The sequence below is a fragment of the Telopea speciosissima genome, chromosome 1, assembly GCF_018873765.1.
Source record: "Telopea speciosissima isolate NSW1024214 ecotype Mountain lineage chromosome 1, Tspe_v1, whole genome shotgun sequence".
Taxonomy (NCBI): domain Eukaryota; kingdom Viridiplantae; phylum Streptophyta; class Magnoliopsida; order Proteales; family Proteaceae; genus Telopea; species Telopea speciosissima.
Genome location: NC_057916.1, coordinates 4,233,514 through 4,251,728, shown reverse-complemented (window position 1 = coordinate 4,251,728; position 18,215 = coordinate 4,233,514). Strand labels below are relative to the sequence as shown.

The following is an 18,215-nucleotide window of genomic DNA, read 5'->3' as shown; positions in this document are numbered from 1 at the left end:
GGGGCAGGATCAACTGTTTCTCAAACAAGAAGATGTGTAACATTTAGATATGGTCTATAAATGAGTTTTCCATCTGGATGAACTGAAATTGTTTTGGTGATGCATTGGAGGCACTTGGATTCCAACATTCACATAATAAATCCTGGAACCAAGCCTTCTGATTCAGGTAAGCTGGAGTTAAATCTCACAATCAATGCCAGCTCTCATACATCACTCTCCATAGAACTAAAAGTACATTCTTCAGCTTATGATTGTGTTGAAAAGATTGTAACATTAATTTTAAAAACAATTGGGAATCAGAGCAGGAACATAGAGAGAGAGAGAGAGAGAGAGAGAGAGAGAGAGTCATATTTCTGATAACCCGTTCGGAAAGGTGTCTAGGCAGTGTCAAAATGGAAGGCAAACCAAAAAAATAAAAACTGATCGGTCCGAAATCTTTAACAGGTTTGTGTTGCTTTTGATTTTTGGAAAGCATTCAGGGACCGAAATCGGTTAAAAATGATAAAACAATAGAAATCTTATAGTTTTTACACTATTTTTGTTTTGGCAAAAGGCTCTTGAGCAAGCAACATAGAGGAGCGCACTAATGAGGTGTGATGAAATGATTACGTACATAGGACAATGAGGTCAAATCATAAGAGAAGAGAGAGAGAGAGAGAGAGAGAGAGAGAGAGAATGTTAGCACACTCCCCCCTAGTGGCTCAGAGAATCTTTTTTCATATTTCAATCACATTATTTTACGTCGGAAAAAAGTGTAGTATTTACTTCATTTTTGTTGAGGTTTCGGCAGTGAATTTCATTAGCTCTCTTTCTCAACTTAAACTTAACCTTTTTTCACAATCATTTCCACCACATATAATGGCTTGTTTGTTCCTGTTAAAAGTAAATGGGAGCTGAATTAGATCAGCTCTCACTTGATTCTACTTATGTGCCATTTTCCAAATTCAACTAAAGCCCTCGTTTGATACTTTTCAAGTCATTTTCCATATTCAACTAAAGTCCCATTCAGCAAGAAGACTAACATAAATGGAAAACGCCTGATCCGCCTACTATTCCATTAAGGGTGTCAATTGGTTTGGTTTTGGTTTTTTTGGTTCAGTTCAGGATACAGCATGTACAAACCGAAATCAAACTAAACCAAACCTGAATAATTTTCATAATTAAAAAAAAAAAATTTGAAACTGAACTGAATCAGTTAGGTTTTATTCAGTTTCTATATTCAGTTTTATTTGGTTCATACACGGTCTCGGTATTTCAGTTCAAATTCGGTTTAAATGGAATTAACCTGTTGAAACAAATAAATTTGGGAAGGAATTTACAATCTCATGAAGATACATACAGCCCCCACAATGTCAAATTTGGTATCTTTCAGACCTTTTTGAGCAACTCAGCAAAGAAACCCATAGTTTGATAATTTCACACAACTCAATTATGACATGATTGTAGGGTCTAATATGGTTAGGTTCGGTTCGGTTCGATTTCATGCAACTCAACAAAAACACATAATCAAGAGGAAACTTCATTTGACCTATAATCAACACTTCTACGTTATAAGTATTACATAGAAACTGAGCTCTACTAGTGCATCAGCTATAAATTCATTTGCTGCCTTCTTACAGCCACGACTAACATACTGGATGCTAAAACACTTAAAAGGTTCAAGCATGGTTATTCAAAACAAAATTGCAGGAAATAATTGTCATGGCCGAACCCGATCCCGATTCCAGCTGATACATGCAACTCACTTTTGAGTCATCGATGATCTCTTGTTAGATCTTCATTTTTTGCCATTGTTTCCTTCTTAGTCAGTAATAATAGAAAATCAATGAAACTTGTCTGGTGTTATATGATCTCCAAGCTTATTGATCAAAAACAAAATATGAGAAATCTTTGACCTCATTGCCCAGAGGAGAGAGGTCAAGAGCTGAAGGCGCACACATACCCTCCGCTCCCAGAGAGAGACCTGTCACCCTCAATCTTAATTGAAACACAGTAAAAGAGCATACCTTGAATTACAGTGATCCAGCCACTACACAAGGTCTATCTGATCCATAAGGACCAAAGGAACTTCTAGTTGCAAGCAAAACACCTTATAGTGTGCTTGATCGATCGAAGCCAAAAAGTTCGAACAGCTACTAACAGTGATTATAGTTCAGTCTGAGTAGTCATTTCCCACCTGCATTACTTTTGTTGTAGGAAATAATCCCACAATATTAGAGAACTCTGAGTTGAATACATCTATGTACAAAGAAGGAAACAATGGCAAAAAATGATATCCAAACTATAAGACCCACTATGTTAAATACATCTATGTACAAAGAAGGGCAAACATGAAAAATATAGCTAGCCAGACACATTGGTTAGTTAAATGAGTAATAAATTGCATGTAAAATTCCTATGATACAATGATACTCAAACTTATCACAAAGGTAAAATGTACATATAGATAGTTATATGTGTAATTATGATTGCATGTAAAATGGATAGTATTATCCAGCAATTACTGGATGATCATTGATTAGCTCCCTCCCTAACTACCACCATTTACAATAAACTAACTCACACCAACCCAAATCAGACTTGCAACTTCCCATCTCATCTCTTAAGTCTCTTTTTGTTCTTACAGACTTCCCTCTGGTTTAGAAGAATAATTAATGAATTTTATGAATGATATCTCTTGTCACTTGTGTCGAAAATGGCTGCTCCTTTATGCGAGACAGAAGGATGGAAACTTGCTCAGTTGCAAGATCCAACCGTTCCTTTGTCTTGGTAGATTCTGTGACGAGAGTTGATACCATAGACTGCAAGGCCTGGACGCGTTCTGCATGATCATTTGGAGTAATCTGGAGAAGTTTTGTCGGTGATGTGTTGATCCGACGCCACCGAAGGGGTAAATACTGCTCTGGGATCTGGAAACAGTTTCCTGTTGAGAGGACCCGAAGGGCATGCCGGCACAGGATCCCTGAGAACTCAAACTGATGGCAGCTACAAGTTATGATGCCTTCCTGTGGAACCCAAATTACCTTGCGTCCTCCCTCTAACTTTGTATGGTGTCTCACAAGGAAACAATTATCATCCATTTGAAAGGAAGCATAGTGTGCAGCCAAGACAAGTTGTTCCTGGAGCTTACAGAAAGCATATGGTGTAAGTACAGTAGCTGCATGTGATTCCATGGGGGCTCCTGTTTTCAGGCAAATGTTCTGAAGATTCTGCTGCATTGTTTGTTGTTCACCTGCTTGGTCTTTGAAGTCAATAGCGACAGCCACCTTTTTTAACCCCAAAAAAAATAAAGGCAACAGAAAGTCAGTAGAAGAGCAAAGCTTGTTCACCTGCTTGATCTTTGAAGTCAATAGTGACAGCCACCTTTTTTAACCCAAAAAAGGCAACAGACAGTCAGTAGAAGAGCAAAGCTTGTGTTTCCCCATTGTAGATTTTGTTACCAGATTTTTTACATTTACTCGGAAGGCTTGTCCCTAAGCAGGAAAAAGGATAGGGGGAGTGTGGCGAGGGAGAGAGGCAAGCCTTCACAGTGGACTAGATAGTTATAGCTGTTTATAAAATATGTTTCATCCAAGAAGGTGGTTCACCTTTCACCAAATTAAAGTATGGACTGGCAGGACTAAGAAGGGATCCAAAAATCAATATGATCAGATATCTCAACTGCTCATTTTATTAATTTGGATGGCTGAAGAACAGTGCAAAATTACCAAGGCAGAATGTGTACTAAGCTTAGAAAACTTTCTTTATAAGTTGTTTAAATATCAACCTCTCATAATGACTTTTGCTTCATAAATGCCTTAAGCATGGAATATTAAAAAAAATTTACTTAGATGGAGCCTACTCTCCATTACCCTATACAAAGGAAATATATACAGGTAATTAATCATCAATATTTTTGGGTCAAACCATGGTTTTAAAACTCAAATAGGAATCAGCTGAATCAACTGAGTCAACTCAGAATCTACCCAGGCCAATTCCGATTAAACTTGATTCTATGGATACTGAGTCCAACCGAGTTAGGGCAAGTCTAACCAATTCCGACCGAGTGTGACCGATTCCTGGCTGATCCTGGGACGATTCGACTCCGAATCAAATCAAAATAGATGGAGACCAATCCCATACTCAATTCCAAGTTTTAAAACTTTTGGTTTAACTGAATGAGGGTTTTTTTTAATTAAAAAATATTATTCTTCTCTTTGGAGGAGGGGGGGAAATAATTTTTGTACTCCCAAGGAGGAAGATGTGGATGTAGCCACAACTAAAAAGGGCAGGGAATGTGGCTTCATATGCTTGTTTCCTTGTGTGCACTTTTATGTCAAGAGGGAACAACCAACATAGATTTTGACTAAAACATCAACCCCTCATGTAGTTGGAAGTTCATATTTGGTATTCTATGGTTACATTAGTTGACCTCACATTAATTTTTAAACCTTTGATCAGGTCATGAACCAAAAATTATAGTAAAACACAGTTCTTGTCTTGGGAGTAGGGTTCGGGTGCACACACACACACACACGTGGATAGATATAGACAGACAAGCAGAAACAAAGATAGAGAGAGAGAGATCACATACTTGTTCCACAAAGTGTGCTACCCGACTTTGTGCACTTAAGAACCGTTGGATAAAGGCATTGATAGACTTCGACTGGTTGGCTGCAGTCATTCCCGCAAAGAAATGGCTTCTCAAGTAGGGTAGAGCCCAAAGTGTTCGTAAAGCAAACAAATTAGTAATGTGCCTATTTGTGTGTAACCCAAAGGTATTGACCATGTCTCTCCACCCCAATTCAAATTCCTCTATTGTCTCCAGATTATAAAGCCGATAGAACTCATTCTTCCACTCATTGTATCTTTCTCCAAGAACAGCATTGAACCAAGATGGAAACTTTGCCACAATAAGCCAAATGCAAAGTGCATGTTTAGAATTTGGCATTTCAATTGCTATTGCTTCTTTGAGACACATATTTTGGTCAGTCAGGATCGTTTGTGGAGCCTTTCCATTCATGAACCCTAAAAATGCCTATCATATTCATAAAGCCAACATACAATACCATTATAGAGTCAAGCGGAAAAAGGAAACTAAATGAAAGAAAGGGGGGAGAATAAATGAGCTTATTTTAACAAATATCTAATAGATGAGAAGTACAAGAAGCCACATCAATAAACCACACCAATCAATTGGCCCCTCTCTTAATAGGTGCATGGCCCAAAATTAGACTTGCTACTTAATTCTAGCCATTAAAAAACTTAGCATCCCCCAAACCGCCAACAATGTGCTTCCCAGCCATCCAGTTGAGGTCTAACCTAAAAAATGTTCTAATTTTCATGATTTGGTAAAGCCCCAATAATAGGTAACCAACCAATTGAATGGTCCAGATCAAAAAGTTTGTAAACCAGAGGTACAATCCAAAAGTAATGTCCTCTCGAATTTCTCACTCTAGATTAACTGATTAAGCCATGCCCCATCAAGGGTGACCACCTGATGGTACAGTCTAGATAATTGCGTTAGTGAACCAACCTTCAATGTGGCTTGCTTGCTTCTATTGAGGATTATGAACCTCAGCAAGGGTATATGTTCTTCACTCCTTTACCTTCAATGCCCATGAGAAGGACCGCATGTTTTCCTCTCGCAAGAGCCCGCAGCCGAAGAAGCAAGGCATGCCATAGTTATTCATGCCAACCCAGATCCCAAGTGGCATGTCAAAGGCAGTCAAGCGATGGGTTGTATCGAACACCACCGCATCACCAAAGATATCATATGACTGGGTGGATGAAGCATAGGACCAAGCAATGTTCTCTAACCTGTTGTTTGCATCAATGGTATAATCATAGCTGAAGTTGGGGTCCTTGTCCTTAATATTTTTGCACATTCTTAAGAGGTCAATGCTTCCATCTTCCTGATCGACTTTTCTAAATGACTGAAGTAGGTTCCTCACATCCTTCTCAGTGAATGGCAAGTACCCAGGCTCCACACACTTCTCAAGCTCCATAAGCCTCATCATTTGCTGCACAGAGATGCCAGTTTTGGCAAACAAAAATATACGGTCCTTGTCAGCATCTGATATGGTACGATATGCAGGTAAAAAACGGACTTGGTTTGGCTCCAAGAGCTCATGATTGTGGTGATTTGTGAAGCCTGTAACACGCCATTCAAGGACCCCCAAGTCCATGGTCTTGCTGATCCGCAAATAAGCTTGGCACCCACATCTTGATGACTTACGGTTTCTTTGAAGCTTACTCTCATTTGAAGCCTTCACTGGCGTGTTGCCAGCTCGATGGCAGACAAAATATCGTCTTGTAAGCCCCTTGCCAACCCCATCTTTTCCCTCCGTTCGATGGCGACGGATTGAGAAACCACAACGCTTTGCAAACTCACTATAGAACTCATATGCAGCATCATGAGTTGCAAATCTTTGGCCAATGTATGGAATTGCATCGTTGGGATTTTCTAGTAACAGCCTGGTTTCTCCGGGTGATTCCTCTGTGCTGCTTGTATCATCCAATGACAAGGATCTCTGTTCTGAATGATCATCATAGGCCTCTATCAGTTGCCTGTCCTCTTCAGACATTGCTTCTTTTCCTCGTATCAAACTCGGGGTAAGATATAAGACCCTGTGTCCCATATTTCAATAATTAAATCAACAAGAAAACTTAATCCTGCATGACAGGAAAAAGAAAAAAATCGAGTAACCAAGAGAAAACACAAGTCATTTGCATTCCAATTAATGGGTAAGGCAAGGCATAAGGGAAATGTTGGCAAGACATGAATCCAGTTTCTAGCCAAGCTAGGAAAGAAAGCAGTAACTCATGGTTAGTTTCTTACTAAAACATTTTTTTTGGACATTAATATGCACATATAATCTAAATTACTAATGACAACTTCAACAAACAAAACTTGGAGAACTGTCGCACACCAGAGGGGGGGGGTTCATCCTCTTAAATGTTGGCAAGACATGAATCCAGTTTCTAGCCAAGCTAGGAAAGAAAGCAGTAACTCATGGTTAGTTTCTTACTAAAACATTTTTTATGGACATTAATATGCACATAATCTAAATTACTGATGACAACTTCAATAAACAAAACTTGGAGAACTGTCGCACACCAGAGGGGGGGGGTTCATCCTCTTAACCAAAGGAGGTCATTGTTAGGTGCATAAATATCTTCCAACAAAATCCTTAATTCATTTAAAGAGAAAAAAGACTAAAGAAGTATGTTTGAGCATCATGACCATATTAACAGTGATTGCCTAACCACCAGGTACATGATGGATTTCAAATGTGGTTAATTAACTTTATAAGAAGATGAGAAGTCTTAACTGTCAGCTAACAGCAGTAAAAATATAGCACTTAGCTTCAGGGACAGGAAGTTTATTAAGTGCACAATGGCTCTCAAATGTCATCTTTAAGACAAATCATTCACAACACACAGCTGATGATAACTGGTAACTACACCAAAGGCAAATAGCAAATAGTCCATACAGAGCAAGACTAAACCCCTAGAGGATAATAAAACCAAAAATTGTATTGTGAACAGAATCCGTAGTTCCTAAAACACTAGAAGCATACTTGTTCAGTTTAGTTTGTCATTGACCTCGTGTATTTCTAAGATGCACTCCAAGTAAGTTCTGCAGTACCATTTCTCTGAGCTGCTTCAGGATTTCACACATCAAGTTATTTTTCTATATTAAATTAATTTCATAATTTTAAGTTTTTTTTACTTTATATGGATTCCATTCTTTTATTTGCACTAAAACTCCATATTCACTAAGGCATGCATATGAGGAGCATAGTTGTGTTTGAAGAAAAACAGTGAACCACTGATGGAGAAAATAAATAAAACAAAAACACCAACAAGGATACCAAGCATATAATACAGCATTTGCTTCCACTAGGATAAAAAATTCAAAATAGCAGCCTCAGCAAATCATGTCCAAGATATAATGAACTTAAGTCAAAATAGTACAGACAAATCCATTTTAAATAATAATAATACAAATATCAAGTAGGCTTAGGATTCACAGAGTGATATATTCTAGCAACAGCTAAGGTATAAACCAAAACCCATCAAATATATCTAACAAATTTTAATTTTCTATGGCTTTAGGGTCAAGGTTGAATGAGTTGCACCAGGTTTGAGTTGAATAGTTGATCATATCATGTGAAAAACCATACACATTACCACTGCTGGGAGAGAACCAACAAACATTTCATGTGATGTCCCAACCTTTGTTAGTTAAAACAGGAACGGCAAAAAAAGGTGTTCGGTATGGGTGTGTTTTAAATGGATCAAAACATTAACAGGATGGTAAAAAATATGGTCAAATACAGCAGATACGGCAAAAAGACAAAAAAGGATGGTACAGGTTTTAAACGTTAAAATTTGAACAATACGGCGCCAAAAAATGAGCAGTATACACATAAATTGGTAAATAATTACCTAAACAGATGCATCCAAATGCAGCACAGACAAAGAAGAGGAACAGATTGCATTCCAAATTCACAACATATTATATCATCAAATAACATCCAAATATATCCATCCAAAGATTAATAAAGCGGTCTTCCTAAGCAAGAATAGAATACTGCCCCTATTGTTCTAACTGATCTGCTACCTAATCGGTTTCCTTGTCAACTAAAATAGGTGTGTATGGTGTACCCATTAAGCAGTACTGTAGAGGAGAACCTAACCCCAACCCTCAGGCCGTGGCATCAGAAAATCATTGATTTGGGCTCAACATAGTTTCAATCACAAATAACAGAGGTCACAGACTCACAATAACAACCATCTTCTAGTGCACATGTGCACACGCACACACGCGGTCAAAGCAGGGGATAATGGGATATTACCAAAGTAATACAGAACAGAAGGGAACTTACCTGGGTTTCTCCTCAACTCTTTCTCTAGCTCCGGCAGCAGGAGTCCTTCAAGAGCCACTGGTCTGAAAGAGTAAGCCGTAAGCGTCGCTGGGAAGTGAGAGAGAGCAGAGAGAGTGAGGGAGACTGGGGTCTGAGAGAGGTCAGATGTGCCGTGCAGGAGCAGCAGCAGAAATCCTTCGACCGCTGCAGGTTGCTGGCTCGCCACTCGCGGCTTGCCGTTGAGAGTGAGGGAGACTGGTGTTAGGAACTTAGGGTTTCTGATTTTTTTTTTTTTTTTTTTTTGGGGGGGGTGGAGTGGGGAACTGAGGGGTTAGGTCCGTTAGGATGGGGTATTGGGGGTGATGCAGATACACTACCTTGGACCAACCCAAACCCAATTGGGTATCCAGATGGAGATGAACCAGGTCAAGATTGAGTTTTTGAAATTTAGTAGGATTTTAGGAATTTATGTTATTTGGGGAATAATGTCTTTTAGTTTATTTTATTCTCTTTATTTTAGAAGTTAGCTACGTAGGATATTTGGTTTCCCAATTGTTTTTAGTTTCCTTATTTGATTTAGCTTCCTAGTTAGAAAGTTAGTCTTGATTTTTAGGAGTCTTTTATTTCTCTTTATATATGATGTAATACCCCATCGTTGGATACAGATTTGAAGAATGAATTGATTTTATGGTTTGAGTAGCCTAAGGGCTGTCTGCATGTGCACTCTTCTCCCCCCCCCTCTTCTTATGCGATTTCTTCTCTCTTCCCCCTGCAACTCTGAATTCTACCAAGTTCCCTTTTCTCCTAACCGGCCCTCCACCAGGGGGTAGTTTGGTTTTTGGTTGAATGGGTGAAGTGGTCTGATGGGTTTGGATTTTTGGGAATTGTTTTTTTTCAAAATGCCATTCTTTTTATTTCAAAAATACGGATTCGTGTTTTAAACGCGTTTAATACTTTTTCTTAGGCCATTTCCATTTTTTCCCGACTCTTTCAGACCAGTTCGGCAATTCGCATTTAAAACGAGGGGAAAAAAAGGTACGCTGTTTTATTCGCGTTTTAACTAACAAAGGTCCCAACCAATTTATTTACCATAGCAGTTACAGAAGCAATGCAAGCCAACCACCTACAAGGTATTCCCTTTAAAATAGAATAGATTATGGAGGCCTCCTGGTGCAGATTTCCAGCAAAAAAAAGAGGATAAAATATTTTTCCTGTGCTTTAATTTGGTATGGGTTGGTTTGGTGATGGATTTCTTGTCACCTAAGATGATAGGTTTCAGAAATCTAGGAGATAACCAGAATTGCAGTCAAGTAAAGAAACCAGATTGCAAAGAAATTTAATAACAGAAAATCAGAAACTCAGATCTGGCTATAAAGCTACTCAAGTGCTCTATTTATGAAGGGGAATATGATATCAAAACCTGAGACTAATCCAATGGATAGATTTCAAGTTACTGAGGTGTCTTACTTGAGGTAGGAAAGCTCAAAACAAAAACAAAAATTGATGGCAGGGATTTCATAACCTCAAAACAGAAGCAAAGAATAATAATGCTTTAGAAGGATGCAACCATATTGGATGCAATATGAGTAATAGTGTTTTAGAAACTTGCAATAAGCCATAAACATTAAGAAACCACAAGTCTTAGATATAGAGAAACTTTAAAGAAGATGAAAATAGGCAAGGCAATAGTCCAGATGGTATTCCAATAGAGGTGTGGAAGAACTTAGGAATCTGTGGAATAACTTGGCTAACGAAGTTGTTTAATAAGATTAAGAGCACAAGAAAAATGGCAAATGAATGGACGAGAAGCATTGTAGTTGTGGTTTATAAAAATAACAGGTGATATTAAAAGCTGTAATAACTATAGAGGAATAAAACTTATGAGTCATACTACGAAATTACAAAAAAAAAAAAAAAAAAAAAACTAATTTGGTTTTATGCCAGGAAGATCAACTACAAATAACGGGTGATATTCAAAGCTGTAATAACATAGAGGAATAACACTTATAAGTCATACTATGGAATTACAATAAATAAATAATACATGGATGATCAATTTGGTTTTATGCCAGGAATATCAACTACAAAAGCTATCTATTTTCTTAGGAGATTAATGGAAATATTTAGAGAATGTAAGAAGGGTACCCCCATATGAACTGGGGGGGGGGGGGGGAAGGTAGTGAATTCCCAATTACAATTGGATTACTTCAAGGATCAGAATTAAGCCCATATTTGTTTGCGCTAATCCTAGATGAGTTGGCTAGAAACATTTAAGATCAGATCCCTTGGTGTATGTATGCTTTTGCTGATCATATTGTTTTAGTGGATGAAACAAAAGCAAAGATAAACGCCAAGTTGGAATTATGGAGATTAACCTTGGAATCAAAAGGTTTTAAGATAAGTAGAACAATAACAGAGAATATGGTGTGTAACTTTAGTAACAATATGACTGAAAATGAGGTGGTGAAAATTGATGATAGAGAGTTACAGCAAAGTGAAAGTTTTAGGTACCTAGGTTCAATAATAAATAAAGATTTGCACGAAGAATTAAAATAGGATGGATGAAGTGGAGGGGTGCGTTCGAGGTGTTGTGTGATCAATGTATTCCTTTAAAATCAAAGAAAAATTTTATGGGACAGTTTTACGACCAGCAATGATGCATGGAGCTGAATATTGGGCAGTAAAGAAACAATATATACATAAACTTACTATATCTGAAATAAGGATGTTGAGATGGATGATTGGTAAAACTAGGAAGGATAATATAAGGAATGACGAAATTAGAGTTAATTTAGGAGTAGCTTCGAAACATGATAAGCTGTGAGAAGTTCGTTTGAGGTAGCATGGACATGTGCAATGGAGGCCTTTGAATGCTCCAATACGGAGGGGTGATTTGAGTCAGATTGAAAAGGCTAAAAGAAACATTGCTATGCCTAAAATGACTCTAGGAGAAAAGGTGAGGAAAGACATGCATAGCTTAGGACTAGTAACAAGTATGACATTGAATAGAGTTGATTGGAGGAAAAAGATCCATGGAGCCGACCCCATTTAGTTGGAATAAGGCTGAGTTGAATTGAGTTGAGTTGTAGAACACAAGCAAAGACTACTGAGGAAAAGTAAATATCAGCAGTAGAAACTCAGTTAAATCAATAAAGCAGAATACTGAAATCAGAACTTCATAAGAATCTCAAAACAGGGTTTCTAGAAATCAGAACTGAAATAGGACTCTAGGAAATCAGTAACCAGATTTGATTTTGAAAACAACAATAGTTTAAGACCTGAAAGAAACGGATAGATTTGAAGATAGACTGTGAAAATCAGTTTCACAACTCAAGATATCAGAAAATCCTAGTTGAAGAAGGGTTCTCAGAAAATAGAAAAAGAATGGATACTTTTAAGATCATAACTGTAGCAGAATTTCAGATATGATTTAAGAGAATAGAGAACTAATCAGAAGTTCAAATCAAACAACCACAAAACCAAATACAATATGCACAGGAAGAATAGAAATATATAAATACTGACCTGGTTGGATGGATGATAAGAAGAAAAAAAATGAAAAATAGAAGGATATGAATCAAGCTTCTCACTTGATCCTAGACTGGAATCCCACCAGCCTTACCTTAGCATCTCACATCTAGGTTCAAGCTACTATGAATCACTCAAAACAATGGAGGCAAAGACAATTTCATTCAACTCATAAATCGTGGGGGAGGCTTACAACCTTACATAATTATATAGAGACTGAAAAGGTTGTATCATACTGGCAGATATCCAGCAGTCAATAGGAAACAAACCTTCACAAAACAGGAAATAAAATAACCAAAACAGAATAGGAAACACCCCTCTTGTGCAAGCTGGAATAGGAGTGTCCAGGACAGACTAGGACTCTAACTAAACAGACTTATAACAGGACTCAATTTTATAAGGAACATTCCAGCCTTTACAGGACACATATTAAAGGGAGGGGGTTCTCTGAGCAAGCAGCATAGAGAAGTGATCAATGAGTGGCGACAGAACGGTATCATAAATAAGGGGGTAGAGAGGTCATTTCATGTGAGGAGAGAGAGAGAGAGAGAGAGCGTGTGTGTATGTGTGCTAGTGTACCCTTTGCGGTCGACTCAGAGAACCTTTTCCCAGAAATAAAATACTGAAATAAAGTCCTGTCAAAAGCCCCATGATCTGGTTTTGAGTGAACCAGTTAGCATCCAAGTCACAAGGCTTAGCCTGAACCAGAACTTGGTTCAGTTGAACCAAGACAGGTTCAAAGTGGAACTGTGGGCCTGTTTTTAGACTTGGTCTGGTTCCTCCTGCATTGGTACTTCAAGGAGTATCTTTGATCTGCGGCTTGAAACCATTCATCTCTGACACATACATAGGGAACATGTAGTGCTCGTACAAAGCCGGGTTGAACCTCTTGAAATCGTTAGTTGTATCCGCATGTAGTCAGATCTTGGATGGCCTTTCCTCGGACAAGAAAGGAACAGTGACCACCTCCCTTGCGAGTGATGGATCATTATCACCTACAATTCTGACACCCTCCAATTCCCTACAATCCCTCACATGGGAGTGAAATGACCACTTACCCACTGCCTTGGGAAGTGTGTCCAGGCAGTGGGTAAGTGGTCATTTCACTCCCATGTGAGGGATTGTAGGGGAATTGGAGGGTGTCAGAATTGTAGGAGATAAAAATTCTGCGAGTGATAGTGTATTTTTCATCCACAACATCCTCGATCTCATCTTCGATGGGTAGTTTAAACTTGGGCAACCTCAAAGTGTGCTTTGTATCTCTCTCGTCTGAGGGGCAACCCAAGTAAAGTGTAAGATCAGCTGGGTAGGGCAAACTTGGGCAATCTTAAAGTGTTTGCATCTCCCTTGCCACTCTCCTTGCCAATCAGAGATCACCTTGTCGCCTAAGAAAGTAAGCATCTTCAGAACTATGCAATTTACAAAGTGGGATCGAGATATTCAATACTTTATCACAGCTCTCAGCTTAAAAGTATTATTTTGATCAACTTTAAATCCAAACATATTGGGCAATATACCCCATCTTATATCATTTTTCTTTAGGAACCAGAAACACGATACAATGGTAGCATGATAAATTACCATGTATTGACAAATATGAGGCCTGTCCAATCATATGATACTAATTCACATAGACATCTTATACATCTCAATGTGAGCTACACTCTATGTCTTTCTTCTACTGACCTCCATTTTCATTCACGTTAATCATATAATGCTGTGAGGTCAAGTGACAATTATGGAAGAACCATCAACAGCATTGCAGAAAATAAAAATAACCAGGTTGGGATGGATGTGGTTGCAGGATTGCAGCATTGACGAAAATCAATTTGGTGCAGGAGGAACATGTAGAAACTGCTGGAGAGGTAAGAAGGATTTGGTGCAGCTGTGTACGGAGTCCATGATCTGTTTCACAGCCACAATGGTGCTCAAGTTCGTGGTGAACAACAGTATCAGAATTGAGGGCTCGTATTGCCCATGGAAATATTACTGGATTGGGTGTGAAGCGTGGATGAGAAAGAGGGAGGGTAAGTATCTGTTCAATACCCTTTTCTTTTCAGAAGGAAGCAAAAGGAATTTTCTTAGTTTTCTTGGTTTTGGCATTCAGCCATTTGGAAGTAGAGGAAACTTTCTATACAAAGGACTGACCTCAGCATCACTGTAGTGTCTTCGGGAGGACTGCAATGCCAAGATTTTTCAGGCGGTAATTGATAATATTTTGATCAAGGCTTTCAAGGCTTCCAGTTGGCAGATGACCTCAGAGATTTCCCTGTGCAACAATTTCATTCTAGTACTGGAGACGAGTTGGGAAGATAGGATAATGCCATAGTGGATGACTCTTACAGAGGGTTCAGTTATACTGAAGCTTGATGGGTATCCACCAGGGAATCCAGGAACTTCCAGAACTGCAGGAGCAATCATTTTTTTATTTTTATTTTTTATAAGCTCGATTAGATAGTGTTGTGATCCATGAGGATGCACATTCCGGCCTAATTGGGGATGACAATTCTAATAAAGCAGGGTGTTTTCTTATTGAAGGTAGGGTTGGAATGTGTGCTAATAGAAGGGGATGCCTCTATTGTGATTAAATGGATTGAAGATGTCTCAATGGAACCATAGTGATTCTCACATCTAATTAGAAGCATCTGGAATTTCACTTTCCATTTGAATTGATTATTCCATGGAAGCCAAGATGCATTAATAAGGTGGCAAATGCTCTAGCTAGATGAAAGATCATGAGAAGAAATTGTTGTGGTTTCACCCTTTCTTTATGCTATGTAGCCTTGTGAGACAGCTTAAATCAGATCGAGGACCCACATGGTTCCAAGTCAAGAGCACAAGGATCAAGAAGGTCGTCAAGGGTAATGTGTCTCTCCTCAAGGAGGATTTTTTAAATTTAGCAAATCTTTGGATCAAAAATTCAGATTATGAACCGGACAAATTCCCACCAGGAGTATTCAACACCAACAGATTGTGAGGGTTATGCTAGCTTTAGGGTCTATAATCGCCCCCCCCCCCCCAGCAGGCCTGTACCTTATATAATTTCTTTTCAAAATCATCATAACAAAAAAGTACTGCATGAGTGTGTGGTACTCTGTCACACAACAGGATAGGAAAGTTTATATTTCTTGTCCAGGTGTCCTATTCTTGCATTTTTAGAGTGATCTGGGGATTAAAGAGCTACTATAGCACTTTATGCTAAAGCTTCATCTGCATAGTGCCGTCAGAGCTCAAAGAATACGTAACCAAATTATTTGTATACTTTTATAATTGAATAATTAATTCTAGTAACAATGCTACCATTGCAGAAGCAAATAGGCCAATCTTCTCCATAAACTGACAAACATAAAATGCAAGGTAGCATGGTTTTGAAAACTCAAAGACACACACAATGTAAATGCAGCTATGTGACTATTTCTTTTCCTTCTTCTATCAAAATTACAACCTTTCCATGTCAATTAACTCCCAGCTTTTTTTGCTTATGAAATATCTGCTGTATAACAATTTGCAATAACCAATAGCTAAATAAGAGATTCGTAGTCAGAAAAGTGTTGGTGCAATAGTTGGAATTGAACCCAAGATCTCAAGGCATGCAGAACTCAGATCAATTTTTTCTAAGTTGGCCTGAACATGTCTCGTATTAGTGCTTATAGTGATGCCTAACCAAAGACATGGTTATGCTCATAAATCTGAAGGGACAGAAACGAGCCACAGAACAAGAACATAATCTCCAACTATTCAACAATATTAAAATTTCCATCAGAAACAATTAAAAAAAATCCAAAATGGGTCTGTAAATGATCGAAAAACACTCACCAGAATTACAGAAATCGACCCATATTCCCATTTTGTAGAGTCTGTAACAATGTAAAATAATAAAATTAAAGAATACATTCGTTTTACTGATTAACAGAAAAAAGGAGGTGGAGTGAAAGCGAGAGAGAGATTACCTCTGAAGATATATTAATGGCGGAAGAAGCAGAAAAGAGATGAACAGCGCAGGCTAATGACTAAGCGTCTGACGAACCCTAACTTGCGCAGGGATGCGATGACGGCCTTTTATTATATGCGCAGCTTCTTATCTGGCGCCCTCGACTTTCGGTTTCATAACGATATTTCTAGTGAAAAGACTCGAATAACCCTCCTTTACCTGCCGTAACTGCCGAAAACAAATGGGTTTAACTTTTAAACCAAACTGAACCGAGTCGGATAAAACCTGTCATATGTTTGGTCCATACTTAGACCGGATATGGTCAAAACCGGTATTAATCAGCCAAAATTTGGAAAAACATTTTGTTTAAACTAATCAAGAAGTAGAAGGTTGACCATGTTTCAAGCTGCTTAATAATGTTTGGTTTTGTTTAGATTACTACATTGCCCTTATACAAATTCTTTTATACTCTCCTCATATAATAAACAGTGGCATCTATACTAATATTTCTCTTCCCTATTTTGATCATATGGAAGATACCATTTTTTTATTTTTTTTTGGGAACAGGAGGTATCCCACCTTTGACCGACTAAATCCTCCAAGGCTCATATATGACCTTGCAACACCACGAACTATGAGCTACTGGGGCCCTCATGTTCACCAAGGAGTTTCCTCTCAGGCAGATAGCCCTAAAGGGGGATGCGGAGTCGAACTCAGGACCTTCAGCTTCCTTAGGCTTCGTCTCTTGCCAACTGTGTTGCCCCTTGGGGTTAAGATACCATTTTCTAATCCTTTTATTGGTTGAAGTGTACAGAACCCTCTCCTCTAATTTATATATAAAAAGTTAGGAAGAAAATTTACCGTGACGTCAGAATAATATTTTCTTCTCACATGGGATTCTTTATTATTTTATCTTCTCCTACTTTGAGTACTATATAAGCCCAATGTATATGATACACTAGCATCATTGAAAAAACCTCTCCCTAAGAACTATGTACCAAACATTCCCAAATAAGAAAATTCTAATATTTTACAACCGAAGTACGATATTAATGACACTAGTATTATAGGGTACTGATATTATATATCTAGCTAGGCCAAGCTTCTTATGTACCATATCTTGGTATGAGACAATTTGCCAGATGGAATTTACAAAATGTACAATTTGTTATGTCTCATGTTTGGTGGTCTCAACCTTTTATTTATTTATTTTTTACATCCTTTTGGTCATGGCTAGAGTTTTTCTAGAGATGATTTAATTTAATATATATATTTGTTACTTTTTGACAAAAAAAAAAAGAGTACATATATGTAAATTATATATTGAGAATTTTTTATTTTTTTTTACATATGTACAAAGTTAATGAAGATACACAACAATAATCAAGTATATGTAAAACAATCATTCACTTAAACAAATCAATTTAACTACAAAAGCATAAACAAATTTGTATTTGAAAAACTCTTTCAAGGCGAAAGCGAAAAACCATGGAACTTTGTAACAACAATAAAGATTTTGGATCCATTGCTGCCACTTGCCAGTGCGGTAGGCATGCAGCCTCACACAGGTAGGGGTGAAATGATCGCCCTACCCACTGCCCGAGCACCTGGGTGCAGAGGATCTCGACTGCAACAATAAACACCTAAAGATAATATATTATACATTAGGGAAAAAAAGAAGCTTGACAGGCACTGTGGCCCCTCTACCCAGACACAATGGAGACTGGTCATGGAATAACTGCCCTGCCTCACCCCTTATGAAAGGTAGAAATTCTAACCCTATTGATACTTCTGCACACATTTTTCATTGGGCCCTGTGCTGGCGCAATGGCCACATTATCTTTCAGGAAACCCTCTCCCTATACGTTAAATATCGGCCGAGTTGGGTCCAAGATAAAGCCAAG

The 18,215-nt window shown here is 38.1% G+C and overlaps 1 protein-coding gene across 4 annotated transcripts; it reads right to left on the bottom strand.

Annotated features, from left to right (window-relative positions):
* Window positions 1-2,448: 2,448 nt before the first annotated feature.
* Window positions 2,449-16,445, bottom strand: LOC122643468 (protein FAR1-RELATED SEQUENCE 11-like). Of its 4 annotated transcripts, none has more exons than XM_043837091.1 (6): window positions 16,331-16,445; window positions 16,197-16,237; window positions 5,589-6,654; window positions 4,574-5,017; window positions 2,675-3,266; window positions 2,449-2,558 (listed from the first exon to the last, which is right to left on the bottom strand). In XM_043837091.1, exons 3-6 carry the CDS (start codon window positions 6,618-6,620, stop codon window positions 2,545-2,547), a joined length of 2,082 nt encoding a protein of 693 aa, XP_043693026.1. In that variant the 5' UTR covers window positions 6,621-6,654; window positions 16,197-16,237; window positions 16,331-16,445; the 3' UTR covers window positions 2,449-2,544. The 4 variants fall into 4 exon arrangements, with proteins under 4 accessions (XP_043693026.1, XP_043693029.1, XP_043693031.1 ...); XM_043837094.1 differs by having other exon boundaries at window positions 5,589-6,609; XM_043837096.1 differs by lacking the exons at window positions 16,197-16,237; window positions 16,331-16,445 and adding an exon at window positions 12,378-12,408 and having other exon boundaries at window positions 5,589-6,609.
* Window positions 16,446-18,215: the final 1,770 nt, after the last annotated feature.

Coding starts and splice junctions, on each gene's coding strand:
- LOC122643468 (XM_043837091.1), bottom strand. CDS start 6,620: ATGGGACACAGGGTCTTATATCTTACCCCGAGTTTGATACGAGGAAAA. Junction 5,018..5,588: donor CCTTCTCATGGGCATTGAAG/GTAAAGGAGTGA, acceptor TGAATATGATAG/GCATTTTTAGGGTTCATGAA. Junction 3,267..4,573: donor TAGCACACTTTGTGGAACAA/GTATGTGATCTC, acceptor GGGTTAAAAAAG/GTGGCTGTCGCTATTGACTT.